At 35.5% G+C, this 21,165-nt stretch overlaps 1 protein-coding gene across 1 annotated transcript in view; it reads right to left on the bottom strand.

Annotated features, from left to right (window-relative positions):
* Positions 1-2,274: 2,274 nt before the first annotated feature.
* Positions 2,275-21,165, bottom strand: part of MMP16 (matrix metallopeptidase 16) — a 284,104-nt gene continuing 265,213 nt past the window's right edge. The window contains exons 8-10 of the mRNA XM_039257516.1: positions 17,521-17,671; positions 7,767-7,882; positions 2,275-3,345 (exon numbers count right to left, since the gene is read on the bottom strand). Coding sequence (XP_039113447.1) covers positions 3,011-3,345; positions 7,767-7,882; positions 17,521-17,671 — 602 coding nt within the window. The 3' untranslated portion in view covers positions 2,275-3,010. The remainder of the gene's footprint in view (positions 3,346-7,766; positions 7,883-17,520; positions 17,672-21,165) is intronic.

Here is a 21,165-nt window from a genome sequence, read left to right as displayed (position 1 = left end):
CTGATGGATCAGGATACTTTGACAAATGAGTAAAGAGGCAAAAGATTTTTTCTTCAGTTTGTTTCTCATTTTAGAAAAAAAAATCAATGTTCAATGCAGGTTGATGGAATTCCTCAATGATTTACTCACGTCCCCAAATGACGTAGTCCTCATTTCTATGTTTTGCAAAATATAATTCCCAGTCATCTTTTTTCTTGACATCAAGGTCCTAGAAGGATTAAACCCTCCCATAAGCAAACACTGTATAAATGAGCTTATGTGTGTAGTCTTCCATGCTCAGTAGAAGTGACGAACTCTTTATAATATCAGCATCATCTAGAATGGAAGCACTGAAGTGAAGTTACAGGCCTGATTTTGGTCCTCTCCCCATGCTTTCTTGGCCCTCGTGTACATAATCTCTGATATCTTGTCAAAATGCAGTTTGTATTACATACTGTTTTACTGTAAAGCCATTCCTCTTTTTGAACTGTTCTTTTTTCTTAGCCTTACATTATACATGTTCAAGTTGTAAGAAATAACCTGCAAGGCTTTGCAACATGCCACCCACGATTACAAAATATTTTCCCAAACCAAATCATAAACATGTTTTTTAACTGAAAGACATTCTAATTTTCATGCTATGCTGAGTATAAATAGAAATTCAAGGCAGCCCAACTATCCATTTCAAAATAAGAATGTGTGTACCTACACTCATTAAAAATCATCTGGAAATGTGTATTATTAGCAAATGAGTAAGAAATTTTCACTAGTATAAAATTCCTGCTTTATATAAAAGCCACACTGGCCATTCAAGTATTTTGAGGGTTTTTTTTTTTGTTTATCCCCTATAGTTTTATATTTGTACTTAAAGTGATGAATTTAGGTTTGAAATTATATTAAAGGAAAATTAAAAGTCACTTCTACCTATAGGGCATTTTTCGAGTGTGCATGTAAATTGCAAAGTGTCCATCTGCAGATCCACCATCAACACTCTTTTTCTCTTTCTCTCTCTCTCTCTCTACTCTAAGGAAACAGCTCATGCTTACTAAGGTTTTAGAGTACAATTAACACTCCAAAGGAGAAGCAATACCAGATTTCCTTCAGTTTGTGCCAGTTTGCAAGTTAAAGGTCAAAGGGCAAAGACATAGAACAGGACTCTTCAAGGAAAATTTTCACAAAAGACAATGTTTAAGTTGTTGTTAATGACAGTCAACAGATCAATAATCAAGTTCAAGGCAAGCTGTTCATTGTTTCAAAAGCTAATCCCCTCAAAAGCTGGCTTTCACACAAAGCCAATGTCTGACTCATGGGGTGCATTCGTTCTGACCATCTCTAATAAGTTCACAGCCCAGTGGCTGTAAAGCCTTTCACTGCAAGAAGCAGCTCCTAAAAATCAATAAAGAGGTCTGTCAGTTGCTGACTTTTCTCTAGGAAAAAATATTGATACAAACCTGCTCTGCAGGTCACATGAAAATGACAATACTGCTGTTAGGACAAATTACACTCAACAATGAAATGCTTTGGTGGTCTCTTGGCTCTGTCAGTGATCAAATGGATGGCTAAATGCCAGAAGCCACACTAACCCTTTGAGAACTATGGTTGACATGCAATAGGTAATGTACTAGAGGATATTCATGCAATCTCAGAGTCATCATTTTAAGTCATTTGTAAAATGGCAATGCTAATGGCATGTACCAAGGCAAATTGAATGTTCATGCAATGGATTTTAAAACAGAAATTCAATATGTCTGAGAAAAAAAGACTTAGGATATTATAATCAGTTTTTCAAATAAAATTTCACTTTTACGTTTTCTTAATAAAATATCTTTTTATTTGCCAGAAAATTTTTTGGCAAGTAACATCATTTTTGTTTGCTATAAATGCATTTATGTAGTACCATAAATCGCTTAAAAATTACATGGGGTTATAGTATATCTGTTTTAAAAACCTGAACTTCTTGAACCTGTGCCTGTTTTTACCATTGCCCAGTTCTATAAGTTACCAGATAGCAAGACTGACAAGCCTAAGACTCTGAAAGCTGATCTGATAGTTCTCAAAGGGTTACACCAATGTATTACTAGTGTCACATATCCTTGTAAAATAACTGTCACTTTAAACCACTTTGGAGACATACTGCTTCTTGCTCTGCTTATAATGAGTATTTCTGACAGACCCACGGAAGGCCTGGGGCAATGGCCTAATACAACTTGGGGAGATTATCACAATGATGCAGGGGTCAGGTGGTAGGAAGGGGATTAGGAACACTTCAAAAACAATCAAAAGGTCCTGTTTGAATATAGCTATGAGTATAAATGTGATGAAACATTGAGGACATAGCTGAGAACAGCTGTATAAAACGAAAAATGGATGTATTATTAAGGCTGTTACTATATTGCAGATATTTTGGCCCCTTGTTTGCTGGAAAATGGCTGTCCCAACAGTCTAAAGTCCTGCATGTGTATTCCAGATCTCCCACCTGACCAAAATGAAGTGTGGGAGACTATCCATAGCGGTCAGAGAGCTATCTTCTTTGGAGACAAAGCTGTTTTGGGTCTTCACACTTTCCTGAAAGTTCAATTGTGGGTTTTTTTTGTTTAACTTTTTTTTTTCTTTGCTTTAAAGCAAATTCATGGGTTTTCCATTTTGCATTTTTCCCCCAGATATGGGCTCAGACTTCAGAAGGAAAATAATATTAGAAACCTTTAAGAAGAATCTTTTCTTCTTTTTTTCCTCTTCTTTAGTTAATCCTGAAAATTTACTGGGCATTGAGCGTGCAGAGGAAAGGCCTAGAACTGAATGACAAAGAAAGACAAAGGACTGAAGAACGGCAGATACTGTGCATCATGGAAGCTTCCCCATGAGTGTATTTCCACTCATGTGCAGGACCAGCAACCCTCTGGGTTTGAAAGGTCAGCCCTGAATCAGGCTGCCACAAGCCTGCTCCTAGCTAGGAAACAGCATAACAGCTCTTGTCTTGAATCTCAAGTTACCACAAACTCCTGGAAAAGAAAGAAAGAAAAAAAACCCTACATCACACCCACTCTTGCATAGAGCGTTTACAGTACAGTATGTGGCGGGGTGTTCCTTTCCTCTTGAACTGGAACACAGTGTAAACCAATACAAGGAGACATAAGGCCAAGATGCAGGGAATGACAATAGCTATGGCTTTCACAGTGCTGGCTGTGTTGTCCAGTTTGATGACAATGTCTACATCGTCTGGTGGGCTGTGTCCTTCTTTATCTCTGTCTGTTGGTCCATCACAGCCCATAAAATCCTTGAGGATGGATCTGGGATATCCAGGTTCTACTTTGAGTATCTGGTTGTTGAATTTCCAGTACTCCTTTCCTTTGTAGAAATACGTAAAGCCTAGAGGGGGAAACACACACATATAGGTACCACTTATTGTGAAAGTGTATATGTATAGAAATTTTAATTAATTTAAATAAGATTTAAATTTTAATTAGGCTGCTTTGTAAAAGATGCATGTTAAGGCCCCTAGGGTTTTGTAGGAAGAAAACATCTTCAGCTCAGCCGTCTATTGAAAAGAATGTGGCTGATATGCTGTAGGAATTGTGCCCTCTAATGCCTATGAAAAGCTTAGCCAAGAGCCAAAATATCTATCTATAGCGGAGTGTAGAAAGATTGCTCTGTACACATCTACTCCTAGTCTGGAAAGAAAACTTGATCCTATTTCTCACCTGTAAGGTTGCTGTTTCAGAATTACACATCAGAGTGATAATATTAACCTATGTCAAAAGATGCTGAAACAGCCTTATCGTTGAAGCAGTGTTTGCCTGCAGACCACCATCAGGACATTTTATAATATTTGATGGAGAGGCCTCTCCATGAAACACCTCAGGGGAAATTTCTAATCATTTTAGTATTGGGAGCAGTTGTACTTAAACAATAGGTTTGCTTGAACCTATTGTTATCACTTGAACAAGAAATCATAACGATTCATCTCATAAAACTATAGAGATGTTTTCCCTTATCTCCTGGAAATCTCAGTAAGTAAGTAAGTATTTAGAGTATTTTCTGCACTAACCTTATTTCTGGTCCTAGATCATGCCCATTTTGTTCCTTCTCCTTTTGTCCTCTTTGTTTAATATTCTTATTTACTTGTATAGTGAGGGATTGATAAAGTAGAGTATAAATCAACCTACAATTCTATCTTTAACTATCCAACTAACATATTTCATGGGGGAGGAGGTGGTATGTGGAAGGCTCATGTAACTAGCAACACATGTGATTTAGGTTCCAAAACTTTATGGATGCAGATAATAGACTTTGAAAGCTGGTGACAATTAAGCTACAAATATGTGTGTGTGTGTGTGTGTGTGTGTGTGTGTGTTTAAGACTGTTCTCTCAATTTTTGTTGTTCTTGTTGGGAAAAAAAGTTCTTTTCATCCAGAGCTTCTTCATGTCAAGTTTCTTTGTGACTACAATTGTTGGACTTAATTCTTACTTTGAGATAAAACATGTCAAGAAGAAATGTTTTAATGCTATAATTAAAAATTTTATTTTGGGAGCTGTTTGAATAGTAAGCCTAATAATCTTTAATGATAGTTTTTCTTTATCCTGTATTATTGAACACTTATGGAAAAAGTATTGTGTTTAAAACTCAGTAAATGACATAGTTTAATCCTCATAACCAGTCTGTCAGGTAGAATTATGTACCTATACTTTTAGAGATAAAATAATATGCCTAAATCTTAGTGCAAGCAGGATTTAAATCTTGATCTAGTTCTGGAGCCTAAACACTTTATGGTTTTCTAAAACTGTGTCCTTTAGAGATCTCTTTTAACAAATCCTTCTTGATTAAACATCACAAGTTGTGAGACGTAACACCCATGCAAGGAAAAACTCTGACACCTTTCAGAAAATTTCATCTCGGACAGACCAGCACTTCAGGTCACTTCATTTTGGAAATCATTCAGTTCAATGCCATAAAAATCTGCTGTTGCTTGTAGTTTAGAAGGACGGTTTTGCAATCAGAGTAACTTGCCAAGTGAAAGCAGGTGTATGTAGATTCAAATATTTCAGCAGGGAGCTGGTATTTGATCACACTAATGAAATCCAATGTAATTACTCAACAAGCTTGGATGAAGAAATGTTGAAGACTTGCCAAATAATAGTACATTAGACAATCACTGTTGAATAATGGCATTGACTTAGAATTAAACAGACCTTCAAAACAGGTGAACGTACTTCTTATATTTGTAAACTGGAAACCAACAGCTGGAAGTGTCCTCATCTTTACTTTTTAGTCAAAGCTAGTTACTCTGAACCTACTGGGTATCATGCAAAAGTTCAGAAGTTTCCATTTTTATATTTATGCAACCCAAATTTTATAGCAGCACACTCCATATACAGGAGTAGGATTATACTTTACTGAATATATTTGTTATGAAGTAACACATCTAGTCCATAGAATATAAATAATAAAAGTATTTGAAAAGAAATGGTCTGAAATCATGGTAATAGAAATCTGTCAAAACTTGATCCCACAGTATTCATCTCATTCAATAATGTAGGTCTGGTTTTGTTCCTCCATTTATGAAATAGTACTTGGTTGAAGAAATGTTGATGTACTCATTCTTTTCCTTTTCAAGAGTAGCTTTGATGTTATACTGTTGTAGATGTTATGCTTATTAAGAATAGTAACTACAGACGAGTTCTTACCCAAATTACCATTTTTTGAGAAATTGTGAGAAAGAATTCAGTGGGGCTGTAATATATTATGTGATGGCTTTTTCTTCTCCCATATTTGACTGCGTTTTATGATTTTTCTATGCTTAGTCCTAAAATGTTAACGAGATCGTATTGTTCTAATGTAGTAGATGTTCCTGGATGACAGTGCCTATGTGTTCTCTGTTTTCCACTCTGATTATTTATTAGTAAGAAGTTAATTAGTGTTTAATAAATGTGAATGAATAAACTGAATCTTGCAGAAATATGTGTTTGGATTTCACTTGTATATTTTAACAGGGTAAGAGAGGTAGGGACTATAGCAAATCAACAGAATCAAGAGTCAGACTAAAGTAGGGATGCAATCAGCAAAATGAAATGCAACAGTTTAAAAGTAGAATCTTGTATTTACCTTAGAAGTGCATTTTCTAAGGAGAAAATATAGAATACCTCGGTGGCATACCTTGATGTCAGTTAACATGGAAACAATTTGAAGGAGAAGTAATTCAATGATTCTTTACTAAAACTTGCATATGTGTTAAAAACTTGTTCTTGCTTAAAACATGGTTGAGCAATGGATGCTAAGAAGAAATCATTCCACTATATTCTGCATGAGTCATATCTCATTTGGATTGCTGTATTTTCAGAGACTAAGAGTAAAGAGGAAAATGGGAAAACTGTTTAGATGGTTACAGGTGAAAATCAGGAGGATGGTGGCCCAGGAAGCTACGTTCTGAGAAAGCCTGGATTTGTCTAGTAGCACAAGATGCAAAATTTAGCCAGACTTGACAGATAATCAGTTACCTTAATGATATCATGTAGAGAGTGGTGTTAAACTTTCCTCTTTGGAGATAGTGCATTACAGCAAATTCAGTGGGGCTAGAATGTTCTAGTTTCAAACCTCAAATATATACTCTTAACCTTTTTTATGATCATGAATCAGGTACTTAGACTAGTTGATGCCAGTTTCCTCATTAATAAATAATAATTACATAAAAAGTTATTTATGCTGGACAATTAAATTAGATAATAAATTTATGTAGCACAACTGATACATGATAGGCATTCAATAAATAGCACCAAGTATTCATATTTCATTGATAAAAATGGCAGAATTAATACCAGTAGGTACATAGGGAGGCACATTCCACCTTAATATAAAAAGTATTCTTCAAAAATCTATAGCTGAATTGCTGAATTTGTAGGCTATTTTTTTTTTTTATGATTACCATTAGAAGATGATTCCAGGGAACAAACTCCTACACTGACAGAAGGATAAACCAGAGAAAACATTCAGTGTTCTATCATCTTTAACTTTATGACTATCAAATACCAAGTGCATAGACTTGCGGGGAATTACTTTGAGTCAAACTATGAATATAAATTTGTTTACTTAATAATTTGAACTTTTCATCTTTCATACACAAACTTAAAGGAAAAAAAATGGTGTAAAGTATGAATTTAAGGTGAGAAGCTACAAGCATGAAATCTGAATCTGATAAAAAGTGGAGACTTTGCTGTTGATAGACCAAGGCCTTCCCTATTGGCTGGTATTGCTATTGTACAGAATATGTGTTTCAGACAAATGAGATATCGCCTCCATGGAATGAATTTTTAGAGTAATGGGAGGGATAAAATTAATTTATACAACTAATATTTATTGAATATTTACTATGTGACTGTCTTCAGAGAGTTTACATTAGAGCGGATAATGAGAATATAAGCATATATACTCATATGAGATTCTGAGTGCAAGGGATAGGGCATATACCTTCATTGTGACCAGCTCCTGTCCTATATATGTCTGTTATTAACTTTATAGTAATTTTAATAGAAAAATAGATAAGGTTATTTCAAAGGTATCCACACCATTTTAAAATACTGCCTTTATTTTTTTCCTATAAACTAAAATAAGTTGAGGTTAAAAAAAAATCTGAAGCATAATATTAAGCATAAATTTAGGGAGGAAAGTTCACATAAATATATTATGGCCCTAGTATGGTGCTTTCTAATGATTTAATTCAACATAATGAAATATTAGAATGCATTATTAAAATATTTAGTAAACTCATGAAATACATAATGCATATGCTGCATACCATTTTCTTTGTGCACAAAGGCTCCCTGAGGAGATTCAGGGATACCTTTCCAAACGGTGATTGGTTTGGGATAGCCAGGATCCATGGTCTTCATTTCTTCACTGTATCTCCAATACCTAAAAAGGATAATAAACAAACAAACAAACAAACAAAAAACACATGCATAGAGAAGGAAATTATGTATATGCAGTAATAGCTAACATTCATTAAATCCTTGTTGTATGCTATCTGTTAATGATTTACAGAACTGATTAAAAACACTATAAAGACATTGAATACAGGGGCGCCTGGGTGGCTTAGTTGGTTAAGCGTCCGGCTTTCACTTAGGTCATGATCTCGCGGTTCGTGGGTTCAAGCCCCGCGTCGGGCTCTGTGCTGACTGCCAGCTTTGAGCCTGGAGCCTGTTTCGGAGTCTGTGACTCCCTCTCTCTCTGACCCTCCCCTGCTCACCCTGTCTCTCTTTCTCTCTCTCCTGGAAATAAATAAAAACATTTAAAAAATTTAAAAAAAAGTGGGTATTATTATTATTGTATTATTCTGTCTGCTAAAATTAATTTTAAAATTCTAGCTAAGTATACTGTGCTTGCTAAATATATTTCCAATTCAAAAGGGTATCACCAACCTAAGGATAAAAAAGAGGTTTTCATGATTTTCAAAAAATCTTTCTTAAGCAGCCGAACGCTTTCATTTATTTATTTATTGGAATCATCTTAAGCAGAATCTTGTTTCATTTTCCATTCATTTATTCACTTAACAAATATTTACTGAGTACCTATTATGTTCCTGGCATATTGTAGACACTAGAGAGATATAACCTTAAACAAAACAGACATGCCCAGCTCTCTTCAGTCTTACATTTTTGGGTATCTACAGGTTATAGGCAATAAAATAATTTATTAACAAATACACGCTATGATAGGAGGTGGTAAGATTTAGAAAACAAGCAGATAAAGTTAGCTAGGGATATGGGAAAACCATTTTAATTAGTGAACAGAGAAGTCCTTCCTTTATCAGATATTGAGCAGAAAGTAGAAAGAAGTGAGGCACAACACATGTAGTTTTTGGGAGAAGAACATTTCAGGTAGAGGAGCTAGTTGTTGAAAGTTACTGTGGCAGGCACAAATTTGGAGCACTTAGGCATCCACAAGGAGGCTAGGGTGACTAGAATCGAGCTGGCAAATGGAAGAAAAGGTCAGAGTGGGAACCAGAATCTAAGATTAGATAGACCTTTATGCTACAGCAAAGCCTCTGGTTTTCCTCTAAGAGATATGTGAGGTCAACACAGATTTTGAGCAGAGGAGCTTCAAGATCTGGTTTATTTTTTAAAGGAACATGCTGGGTGTTGTGAGTCAAATAGACTTAAGGAGGTAAAATAGAAGCAGGAATCCCTGCTTCTGGAATGTAAGGTGTAGAGTTGATGATAATTCAAGGGATTGGGATATATTGTGAAGGGAAATCCCAGAGAGCTTACTAATGGGTTGAATGCAAGATATGAGAGAAGGAAGTTGAACATATCTCAAGAACCTGGGGCCTGAACATGTGCAAGAATAATGTTGCCATTCAGTAAGATTGGGAAATGAGGGAAGGTAAGTTGGGCTGGTTTGAACAATCATGATTTTGGTTTTAGATATGTTAAATTCAGGTACCTGCTAGACATCAAAGTGGAGTTGTTGAGGAGGCAGTTGGGTATATAAATGTAGACTTTAGGGCAGGTCTTGACTGGAGTCCTCAGTGTACAGACAGGAAAACAGATAAAAGGAAAGCTCTCCAAGAGTCAGAACTCTCAGATCCCCATGCCTTCACACGGTGGCCATTCAGGCACTTTCACAGAACTGCTAGACACCCAAAAAACTAACTTTAACCAGCCCTACTGGGGATCATTCATGATTGTTTCTATGTTCTAAGAGTTAAATGAGTTTATATCTTGAATATTCAAAAGGAATAAAAAACTGGGGTGAAGCCATTGGCAGTTTCCAGTATACCTCACACTTTAGGGCAGGCCTATGCTTTATGCATTATCTCATTAAACACAGCAAACCCATCAGATAGTCATCATTGTCCCCTTTTAAGAGAGGATAATTCTAAGAGGACACTAAGGGATAGATTTATCACCAACTTGGTCTGATTTTAAAATTCGGTCCTCTTTCCTCTATGCACACCAAATATGTTTTCCAAATTTAAATTTATTTGACAACCTTTTGCATTTTTCCCCCACTAAACATCTCTTTCCATTTGCTAAAGCTAATGTTTTACCAACACAGGCTTGGGAAGTGATTAATGCATTATCTCAGGATTAGGCATTTTGGCTGAAATCAGAAAAAAATAAGCATTTCCTGGTCTTTCTGGATATTTTCCTATTCTAGGCCAGTGGAAGACTCTTTATTGAATTTTGGGGTTTTGTACATAAGGTTTTGCTATAGTTCCCTAGAAACATCCATTCAAGTAACATCCGAAATATTAACAATTCCTCAATGTTTACATGGAAAAGAGAAAAAGATTGTTTCATGAGGTATTCCAAAAAGTAAACCACAAGGCAGATTCTCATCAAAAGAAGATGAGAACAGATCTGATGGAAAGATCAGGAAAAGCTTCAGGGAGAACACTGAGCTAATAAAATGGTGACTGGGCCTATTTTTCTGAAGACAAGAAGGCAGAATCATTAGCGTATTGTTCTACCAATTTTGAAGTATATTTTCTTTCACATTTAGTTCATGGGAACATCTGCTTTAAAAATATTTCTGAATACTTCTTTCTCACAGAACACTCTACGATGAATATAGAATTGTTACTATGGTTAAATTTCAAGATATCTTCTCTTAAGTAAATATTTCAGTGGGGTTTAAAATAGTCATATATGTCTACTGGTTCCTGCACTTGATCATAAAGAAAGCCCATCAGGGGCACCTGGGTGGCTCAGCCTGTTGAGAGTCCAACTCTTGATTTTGGTTCAGGTCATGATCACAAGGTTTGTGAAATGGAGCCCAATTTCAGGCTCTGTGGTGTCAGGACAGAGGCCGTTTGGAATTCTGTCTTCTCTCTCTGCCCCTGCCCCACTCATAAGCATGCTGTTTCACTCTCTCAAAATAAATAAATAAACATTAAAAAAAAAAAAAAGAAAACCTCTTGTATGTAACTAGTCAAATGCCTCATTTTCACAGATTCTAAGAAACATTTTTTTTTTTTTGCATTTTACATTTCTAAAATCACAATGTACTTTACAGTAGATACTGTATCAAAGTTTACTTGGTAGGGTTTTCCCCTACATGATAGATTAAATAATGACTTACTTATATAATACATGTCATTTTTAGATATAAACTACAACTTAAAGTAAGTTTTTCAATATTGCTAAGCCAGAAGTTTGGAACAATCACAAATCCTGGGGACAAAGTGATCACACCCTGTGTGTGATTTAAGAAAGATTAACTACATACTTAGAAACCAGATTTGTTCTCTGAGAAGTAGTTGTAGTGATGTTCTTAAACAATACCAATCATTTGTATAGGTTTTTGTAGTTATAAATAAATTTATACATATACATTATTTTATTTTATGTCATTTAAATCCCTCAACAATCTTTTATATTGCATATTACAATGCTTTCTAAGATGATATCCTAACCATAGACTTAGTATGTATGGTCACTCAACTCACTTAAAAGATAATGATTTAGTCACATTTACCCTTTTGAAATGTTGCAGAGTTGAAACTCTAATACTTTCAGCTTCATAGTTTAGTGCATTAGTGTTATTGTTTCCCTTGGGCATAGCATTCTTACTCTCAGTACTCTCTCTCAAACTCTTAACATACTTAAGTATAATTCTCCTTCTTCCCTCCTTCTGTTCACTCAGATCCATTTACTCACCAACACTTTTTTGAGCAGCTATATTATATGCTGAGCACATAAGATTCATAGAGATCACAATTTCAATATTAATGGAATGTGAATTTATTACACTCTCTTGTAGGAACTTAATTCTGATATGAATTTATCAGAATAAAAGCATTTTCCTCCCTTCATCACTAGCAGATAATGCAAAATTATAATTTGGGATCATTTCACAATCTTTGAAACACTCAGTGTAGGCTTGGACCCTCAGGTTATCTGCTATGTGGCAGTTTTGGTATGTATCCAGTAAACTTGAATGTGATTAGAATCATTTAACTATATTCAGATCTGTCTTATAAGAGGTGCTGAAGCTTATTCATAAATACAAGTTTGCATTTTAACTTTCAACATATTTGAACATATTTCAACACTAACAAAAAGCTCATCGCACTGATGTTTTTCTCCCTGAAAAATAAGTTCACGGGGTCTTTGAGAAGCATATTAACATATTCAGTTGAAACATGGATAAAAACTATTTGGGGGTTTACAACTTAGATATTATAATGGAAAAAAATTGGAATTTTGTACAGGAGGGTCAGCAAATGATAAAACCTATTATAAATGAAATTTATAGTTTTTTTCTTCTGATAGATCAGTTATCTCTAATGTAGAATTATGACTTTACATTGTTGATTCTTTGAGAAAGCATTGCAAATCAATGCTTCAAAATAAATTATGATGAGAAATGAGATTTAATCATTTTATATGACTTAATCATGGGTCACGTCCGTAAGAGACAGAAGTTGTGCATGTAATGGTAATAGCATTTTGTTAAATGTCTCTGCTAAGAAAAAAATGGTATAGAAAATTCTGGAATGGCATACATTAATGGCATGTTGCTGGATACCTAATTCAAACTGAACAAAAAGTGGTTCCAAGGGTTATTTCACGTGACCCAGCCATTTCTTCATCCTAGTGTCTCATCTGTACTCCAGTCAAGACTATTCGCTTCTCTTAAGTTACACAAAATACAGCAGCCCTTCTTTTTTCCTAACCAAATAACTACACAAAGTCCCACTCTTCATAAACATTCTTAGTGATGCAACAGAATTGGGGATACTAATTTGTACTGTGTTGGATGATTTTAAAAACACGTATATTGAGTAATACTTCAAAAACACACAAGGTAAGCTGGAGGAAATAAATGTTTTTCTGTTTGACTATAATGGGATGATAATAGTAAAAACCAAAGTGGATCTAAATTTTGTCTTTCTTTGAAAATATCTTAAACTTGTTAAAGGTTAATGCTTAGAATGAAGTATGGCCATAGGGTATGTATCTGTGAGAAGATGCTGAGAGATAATTTAGAAACATAGCCTTTTAGAGTTAAATGCTATGTGGATCAAAATGTATCCAAGTATCAAATTATAGTGTATTAAAAAAAGGGCAATAGGAATCTGAGGAACAGAGTTCCAGGCTGTATGTGAAACAGTGCAATAGTGGAAATTTTAATCTGACTTTACATATCTATTTAAAGAGCCATCATTTCAACTATTCATCTTTAGCTATCTGTACACTTAGGAGATTTGATGTAGGCCACTGCTTTCAATACAGTTTATGTCAATCATTCTCCAATGTGTATCTCAGACTGACCTTTCCTCTGAGGCAAACTCAAATGATCCAAGTACCTACTTAATTCCTTCTATCGGTGTGTGAAACAGGCATATCAATCTAAATATGCACATTTCAATATTTTAATCCCCTTTCCTCGATATTCCTTCCCAAGCCTGCTCTATCTCCATGAATGGCACCATTATTCCATTTTTGAGGTTAAAATCCTGGAAGTTATCTTTTAATTTGCTTTTTCCTCACCCCTAAAACCCAAGCCATAAGAAAGACTTGTTCTGGTTACATTCAAAATATATCCTGTACTCACGCCTTTTGTTCCATCACCACTGCTACCATCGTAGCCTCCTGTACGATTCCAATAGCCTTCCAGCGACCCTCTTTGCTTCTACTCTGGAAGCCCATTCTTCACTAGAAGCCACAGGGGTGTTTGTGAATACACATCAGATCATCTCACTTTCCTGTTGAAAATACCTTCAATACCTTCCCACTGTACTAGAACAAAATCCAACACATTTGTCATAGTCTATAGGGCTCCATATAATCTGGTCTCTGCTTACCTATTTGACTTCCTTTACCAATTAACTCACTATGTTCTAGCCACAATGTTTTATCCGATTTAAACATTCTATTATTGCGTTTACAGTACTATGTCATCCGCCTACAACATATTGTTCCAAACAGCTTCCCATGGCTGAAACTTCACCCATCAGAGGCCCCACTCTTGTGTCCCCTTCAGAAGCAAGGCCTCTGAATTCTACACTAATTTTCCGAACACTCCTGCTCACTCATGAGTCTCTATCACATTATCACTTTGCTTTATTTCTTTGTAGCATTTCTCAATGACAAAGGATTAGGCTCATTTACTTATTTACTGCTTATAAGTGCCTCCTTTAATAGAAGCTAAGTGCCATGGGAGCAGAAGCTTTGTGGTCCTTTATAACACATGTCACATCATATTTGCTCAAAATATTTTTTTGAATAAATGAATGAAGGCTATTCCAGGACTGCTATAGAAACCTTAAGGAAGTAGGAATTAGAGCTGTTGAAAATGGAAGAGTCTGTCTCATAGTCATACTATCACCATGGGCAGTAGAGTCAGAGAGGGATGAATTCCTGTCGAGTGTAACTGATTGTGTCTACACACTGGTAGGATGTGAAAACAAGATGCGGAGCTGACATATGGTAGCACTTGGGCCAAATGTAAGTTAAAGCTGTGCTTTGTAAGGGGTGCCTAGGTGACTGAGACAGTTAAGCTGTGCTTTGTTTGTCTAGCAAGTCAAATAAGTGATTCTGATTTTGAGTGCTCTTCTAGTGTATGTGTCCTTTTCAACTCACTACAGTACCTATCACTCCCTACTATTTCATTACATACTATTGCTGTACTCGGTAGAATATACATTATTTGCCTGACCCCTTAAAGCAGTTGAGTTTTTTAGATGATCTCTAAAATCTCCTTCTCCACTTAGCCTTAGAGAAATAGAAACCTATCAATCAACAGCCATCCATCCCCTGCTCCCCTTCTAAAGCAAAAAGATAGCAGTGGGAGAAGAGGGAGAAGTGAGTAAGGACAAAGCAATTTTCAGTGTTTTCTCTCAAAAATATACATGGAAAATAAACAAATTTAAAAAAATTGATAAGTATTAAAAATATACAGTCTATAATATAGGAAGAAAGACTCACTGAATACTTATATTAAAGTGACAACCAAATTGTTGTTTATATGTTTCAGGCACATAGTTTAATGTCTTATTGATCTAATTTTAACCTAGAATGATTGTACTGATAAATTGTGATTTTGGAATTATAGAATTATATGAATATGAAATCATCTGCTTATAAACCACCTATGACACATGAAATCTTACAGAAGATCACACACGGTAATTAACTGAATCCTTGCTTATAAATAGTAAAACAATTCTTTAATGTTTATTTTTGAGAGAGAGAGAGGGAGAGAGAAACAGAGCATGAGTTGGGGAGAGGCAGAGACAGAGATGGAGACACAGAATCTGAAGCAGGTTCTAAGCTCTGAGCTGTCAAACTTGTGAACCCCCAAATTGTGACCTAAGCCAAAGTTGGATGTGTAACCAAGTGAGCCACCAGAAGCACCAACTTATAAATACTTTTAAGCCTATAAGACCAGTTATTTAGGCAGAGCTTAAAATAAAGTATTTCTATACATTTTGTTATATTTCCATGTAACTTCTCAAGTGGGAAACAAACAAACTAAAACTCCTTTCCCATTTACCCTTGCCTTTATTCTAGTATGAATTTAGTGTCTAACATTGATTGATTTCACTTATTTGAAGCAGTGCACATTTAGTTTCTAAACTTAAATTTTTCAATAAGTGCTGAATTTTAGACTGGGAACATTTTAAAAGTAATACTTGCATCTGTGAAAAACAAAACAAAACAGAACAGGCTTTCTGATCATAGAATGGCAGTTTTTGTTATCATCTGGGAAATCCTCATTAAAACTGTTACATGAAATGTCCTGCAGAAGTGTGTTTTGTCAGCCTTTTGTTTCTCTGCCTTCTTCTACCCCATAGCCCCAAAAAAACAACAAAAAACTCCTTATTGAACCTGGTCCTGAAAGGGTACATTCAAGCAATTAAATTGACTGGGGCTTAAGCTCTAACAACCTTCAGGGTTGTTATTTTAAGGAATATGTTATAAGTCTGCAGATTTATATTCATTAGTGGTCACCATGCTGTGGCCATCAATTTCTTCTTTCATACTCTATTACGCTTCTATCTTTGCTGAGAATCATACAGTTTTTGTGGCTAGAAGTAGCATCTTCTCCTTTAATGGAAGTTTTGTTTGATAGACCTTTTTTGTTTTGTGATTTCATAAGAAACATTTAGCAAAACTTTAGTTTCATGATATTACATGCAAGTTTATGAATATTTTGCTATAGAAGTATACACAAATCAAATGTAGAGTAAGCTAGTAACAGAATAAATTAAAAGTTATATTCTAATCCATGAAGACAAATTATAGGAGGTTTTTGTTCACAGATAAAGCACAATGTCTGAAATCATTTGTAATTAAAATTAAAAATTATAAAATAAAGTTTATATCCTTACATATTTTTCTTCTAAAGGTTGAGACATATTATAGGGTTATACTATGCCAGGATTATAAGGCAAACTCAATACTAGGTAGTTGGGAATTAAAGCCTGTTGTTCAAATGTGTGTTTATGTGTATGTGTATGTATTTTTTTTTAAGTTTATATACAGGGGAGGGACAGAAAGAGAGGGAGTGACTGAATCCCAAGCAGGTTCCAGGCTGTCAGCACAGGGCCCAACTTGGGACTCAATGTCATGAACCATGAGATTTTGACCTGAGCCAAAATCAAAGTCAGACGCTAAACTGACTGAGCTACCCATGTGCCCCTGTTTAGGTATTTTTAAAAAATTTACTTTAAAATGAATACTTAAGTTCTTCTATATACAAAAATATTATATTGAGTGTCACATTTGACCCAGCTAGTAGTAGTGTAATTAAAAATTTATTTTTCATCTCTATTACTTCTTCTACTTAATACTAACTTAAATCAATAAAAAGCATAGCCTTCCAGTTACATTTTATGTGTAATTCATATCAAAGTGTACAGGAGTAGAACTATGTATGCCTAGTAGATGCTACAAGTCATAAGACTAGTATAGTTCACTCAGTTTTTACTAATGTCATATAAGAAAATGAAAAGAAAGGAAAGGAAGAGACATGAAAGAAATTTATAGGGAAGAGATATCAATTCACTTTAAACTAAGTGATAGTTCACAACACCTGTTTGTTGCTTTCTAAACAATTAGCTTCTTAAGAACTAGAACTCATGACTAAACTTGAATTATTTGAAAATGTTCACAGTTAATTGCATGTAAAGTATAAAACTTTAATTTTTAGTCAAATGCTTTACTCCTGAGCTATACCTCCGAAACATTAATTTGAATATGAAAACAAACAAAAAAGCCTATGTGATAAAGTGCTTTTTAAATAAAGTAAAATGACAAGAAAATGGATTGCAAAATTATAGGTACACTGCCTATACAGATTTATAGGCATGATGAGTTGATGGAGAAGAGGAAGAACACATGCATTCCTAAGAAGGCCATATTATGTGGGTATAATACAGGAATATTACCTTGAATGCTTAAAAATATTTTTCCTTTCATTAATTCTTGCCTTTATATCACACAGATTCCTAATCAACGATACATGTCCATTTTAAAGGAGAAATATTAACTTCTTTAAACATTAGTTAATTGTCTTCCTCATGTGAAATGTGTACTGACCTGTCCCCCTTGAAGAAATAAGTTTTCCCAACGTCTTCCCACCAAATGGCTGAATCAATACCATGGGGAGGAATTCCACTTCCAAGAGTAATCAAGTCATGAGGATAACCGGGTTGCAGAGTTGTATCCTTAAACACCCAATATTTGTTACCTGTATGAAATAAGTGCAAATGCAGAATACAATAATTTAATGTCAGAAAGTGGACTATATCTATTGACACAATGCATTTAAAACTATTTTACATAAAATCCATAAAATAACTAAGTAGTAGTCACATTTGGAACATCAATGTTATTGTTGAAAGATCATCTTCAAAAGTGTGATAAAATGAGTAACTATGTAAAAATATAGTCAGAATTTGTGACTTAATTTAAGAAATACAAAAGATCTACAACTTGCCATATTACAACAATTCTGAATCAAGGATCAGGGTTTTTCCTCTAGGAACTGGGGGCTCTATTTTTATTTAAGGCTAAATCATTCCTGTGTTTTGTGCATTCTGTATATCCTCAGATTGCTTTACTGATTATAACCTCTACTCCACTGAAAATCCTCTAGGCTGCTCTTTTCCGATTATTATAAATATTCACCAGGTCCTTTGGTCTTATAAAGTCATTTTCCTTTCACCCCATGTGCTCTACCCCTCTATTTGGGTGTTAACCTAAGGAAAGAGAATTTTAACCTTAACCTGTTTGAAATTGCCAGAGCATGGAGACATTAATAAGAAGACAAACTTTTATTGGTGTTTTGAAATGACCTATAGGCAACACCCTTCCTCACATACTGTACCACCCTATACTGCTGGCCAACTGTGCTTGCCACTCCCCTCTTTGGTACTGCCTCCCAAGAAGTCTACAGCCATTCCTCATTCCACTGAAAGTTGATTTAATACCTACTTTCCCCTGAAAACTTCAGTTCTGGAGTCACCAATGCCTTCCAAGAAAATCATTCTCCACCCCTATATATTGACACAGTTGCCCACTTAAAGTACTTTCTCTCTAAACTGTAAGAATTTTTTTTTTTTTTTTTTTTTTGGTGGTGGTGTAGACTTTTTTCTTTAGCTGCTCCTTTCTTTTTCTTTTTCTTTTTTTTTTAATACTTATTTTTGAGAGAGAGAGAGAATGGGTTGGGGAGGGGCAGTGAGAGGGAGGAAGACAGAATTCCAAGTGGGCTCTATGTTATCAGCACAGAGCCCAATGAGGGGCTCCAACTCTTGAATTGTGAGATCATGAAATGAGCCAAAATCAAGAGTTAGAGGCTTGGGGTGCCTGGGTGGTTCAGATGGGTGAGTGTTCGACTTCGGCTCAGGTCATGATCTCAAGGTTCGTGAGTTCAAGCCCCACTTCGGGCTCTGTGCTGACAACTCAGAGCCTGGAGCCTGCTCCGGATTCTGTGTCTCCCTCTCTCTGCCTCTCCCCTGCTCAAGCTCTGTCTCTGTCTCTCAAAAATAAATAAACATAAATAAATTAAAAGAAAGATTTAGAGGCTTAGCTGACTGAACCCAGACACTCCTCCTTTCTGTTTTATTTTTCCTCTCAGTTCTTCTTCCTTTTTTTTTTTTTTAATTTTGAGAGAGAGAGAAGGTGCACAAGTTGCATAAGAACATAGAGAGAGGGAGAAAGAGAATTCCCAGCAGGCTCTGCATTGATAACGCAGAGCCCAACTTGGGGGCTCAAACCCATGAACCATGAGATCATGACCTGAGCTGAAACAAAGAGTTGAATGCTTAAGTGGCTGAGGCACTCAGGCACCCCTTCCTCTCAGTTCTTAAGACCTGCCAATGGTCTTTTGCAAGAATTAATTAATTGAATCATTCATCAACAACTTAGTGTACTTACTAGGCACTATTTTAGGCACTGAATAACAAGGATACCATCTCTGCCTCATGGAGCTTAGATTCTACCCAATGGATATGGGAAAACTGAACTTAGACACGCAAACAAATATAACTTCAGACAGAAAAGTACTATATAAATACCAAAAAAAAATACATTAATGTAAAAGTGATGGAATGGCAGGCGGGGGGGGATTGCTTATATCGAACACAGTAAAGATCCTTTTATTCAAATGACATGTGACTTGTAACTTACATAATTCAAAAAGGTTGGCTCAATGAAGATTTTTTTGATGGGGTGGAAACATCCAAGGACAAATGCCTTAATGGGAAGAATCTTGTTAGAGAGCTAGGATACAATGTTGTTGGAATGTATAGTAAGGATAGAGGTAAGGATCATGTGGCCTTTATCAAAATTTGAACTTCATTCTAAAGTGAAATAGGAAGCCACTAAATAGTTAAATTAAAAAGTTCTTTGCTAAAGATGACAGCAATATTGATGGAAAGAGAAAATGGACTCATGAAACATTTTGGAGATGGAACTGATAGGCATTGCTGTTGGGTTGGCTGTGGGGAATTAAAAAACAGATAGTATCAAGGATAATCCTCAAGTTCTGACTTTTGTAAGCAAGAGAAGAATCATGATATAAAATAAGCCAAAGAAAACTGGGGTGGATGGGCTATAGGGGGCTCAAATCAAGAATTTGAGATGTCAGTGAGATACTTAAGTGAAGTCAAGTAAGCAACTGGATATGTGAGTTAGAAGATAACAATTTGTAAAGTCACAAGCATAAATATGGGGTTTACTAATCTAGGATTATATATATATATATATGAATATATAGAAAATAATATGTAGAGAATATATAGAAGGAAGAATATATAGGGAAGATGAAGAGGAACCAGAGAACCAGAACTGGGCTTCTAGAAATCTATGTTCTCAAAGTGATCACATAAGGGAAGAGGGAAGAGTAGGCAAATGCAAAGGAGGTAAAAGAGACAGGGAGGAAGACTAAAGTAAAAGAAAGCCTTAGAAGCCAAAAAAGAGAGTGGCCAAAAATGGCTATTTGTAATCCAAACAGCTCTTGAAAGCCAAATAGTATATATAGCTACCCACTGAGATTTTCTACAAAGTTGACCCACAAGTTCAAATTTGAACTCATCAAAGGACCTTTCTTCCTGTTTCCCTTATTTGGGTAGATGACATGCTAATTACTCTATATGTCACATATGCAGCCTTCCTGTTTATTATTTTTCATATCTGATGGATCATTACCTTTAGCTAATTTGATTTCTAAACATTTCCTTGAACCTGTCCCCTGCAGTCCACTCATATTGCCACTGGTACTAGGAAAGCTTTTCAATTATCCCTTCTAAAGGTGATTGTCTTGTCCACAAGCTGTGAAGTAGGTCCCACTATTCTCCATATCGTCCCTATACATTACCATCCAAACCTAGAGCCAGTCAAAATTCTGCAGAGTTATGGATTGCAGGTTAGGCAGACGAGAAGACCCATCTGTTCTTTCTTGGGAACATGACCCAGGGAATATTGAGAGACATTTCCATTCAGCAGAGGGAATTGACTATTTATTATATGGTATGAGGCTTGAGAAGCCATAATGGCCATAGGCAAGCAGACATTATGATGATGCATAAATTGAGCAACCAAAGAGATGAACCAAAAGAGAAAAGAGAATGGAATAGATGCAAAGAGCAAAGCTACAAAGAGGAGAGAGACCAGTAGGCCTATTAGAGGGATGGCAAGTGTAACAGTTCTTTGGTGAATTACTGTCACAAATCCAACCCTAAA

Source organism: Hyaena hyaena, unplaced genomic scaffold (assembly GCF_003009895.1).
Source record: "Hyaena hyaena isolate Hyena2069 unplaced genomic scaffold, ASM300989v1 scaffold_627, whole genome shotgun sequence".
Lineage (NCBI taxonomy): Eukaryota > Metazoa > Chordata > Mammalia > Carnivora > Hyaenidae > Hyaena > Hyaena hyaena.
The sequence above is the reverse complement of the archived record's forward strand: the minus strand, read 5'-3'. Positions and strand labels throughout refer to the sequence as shown.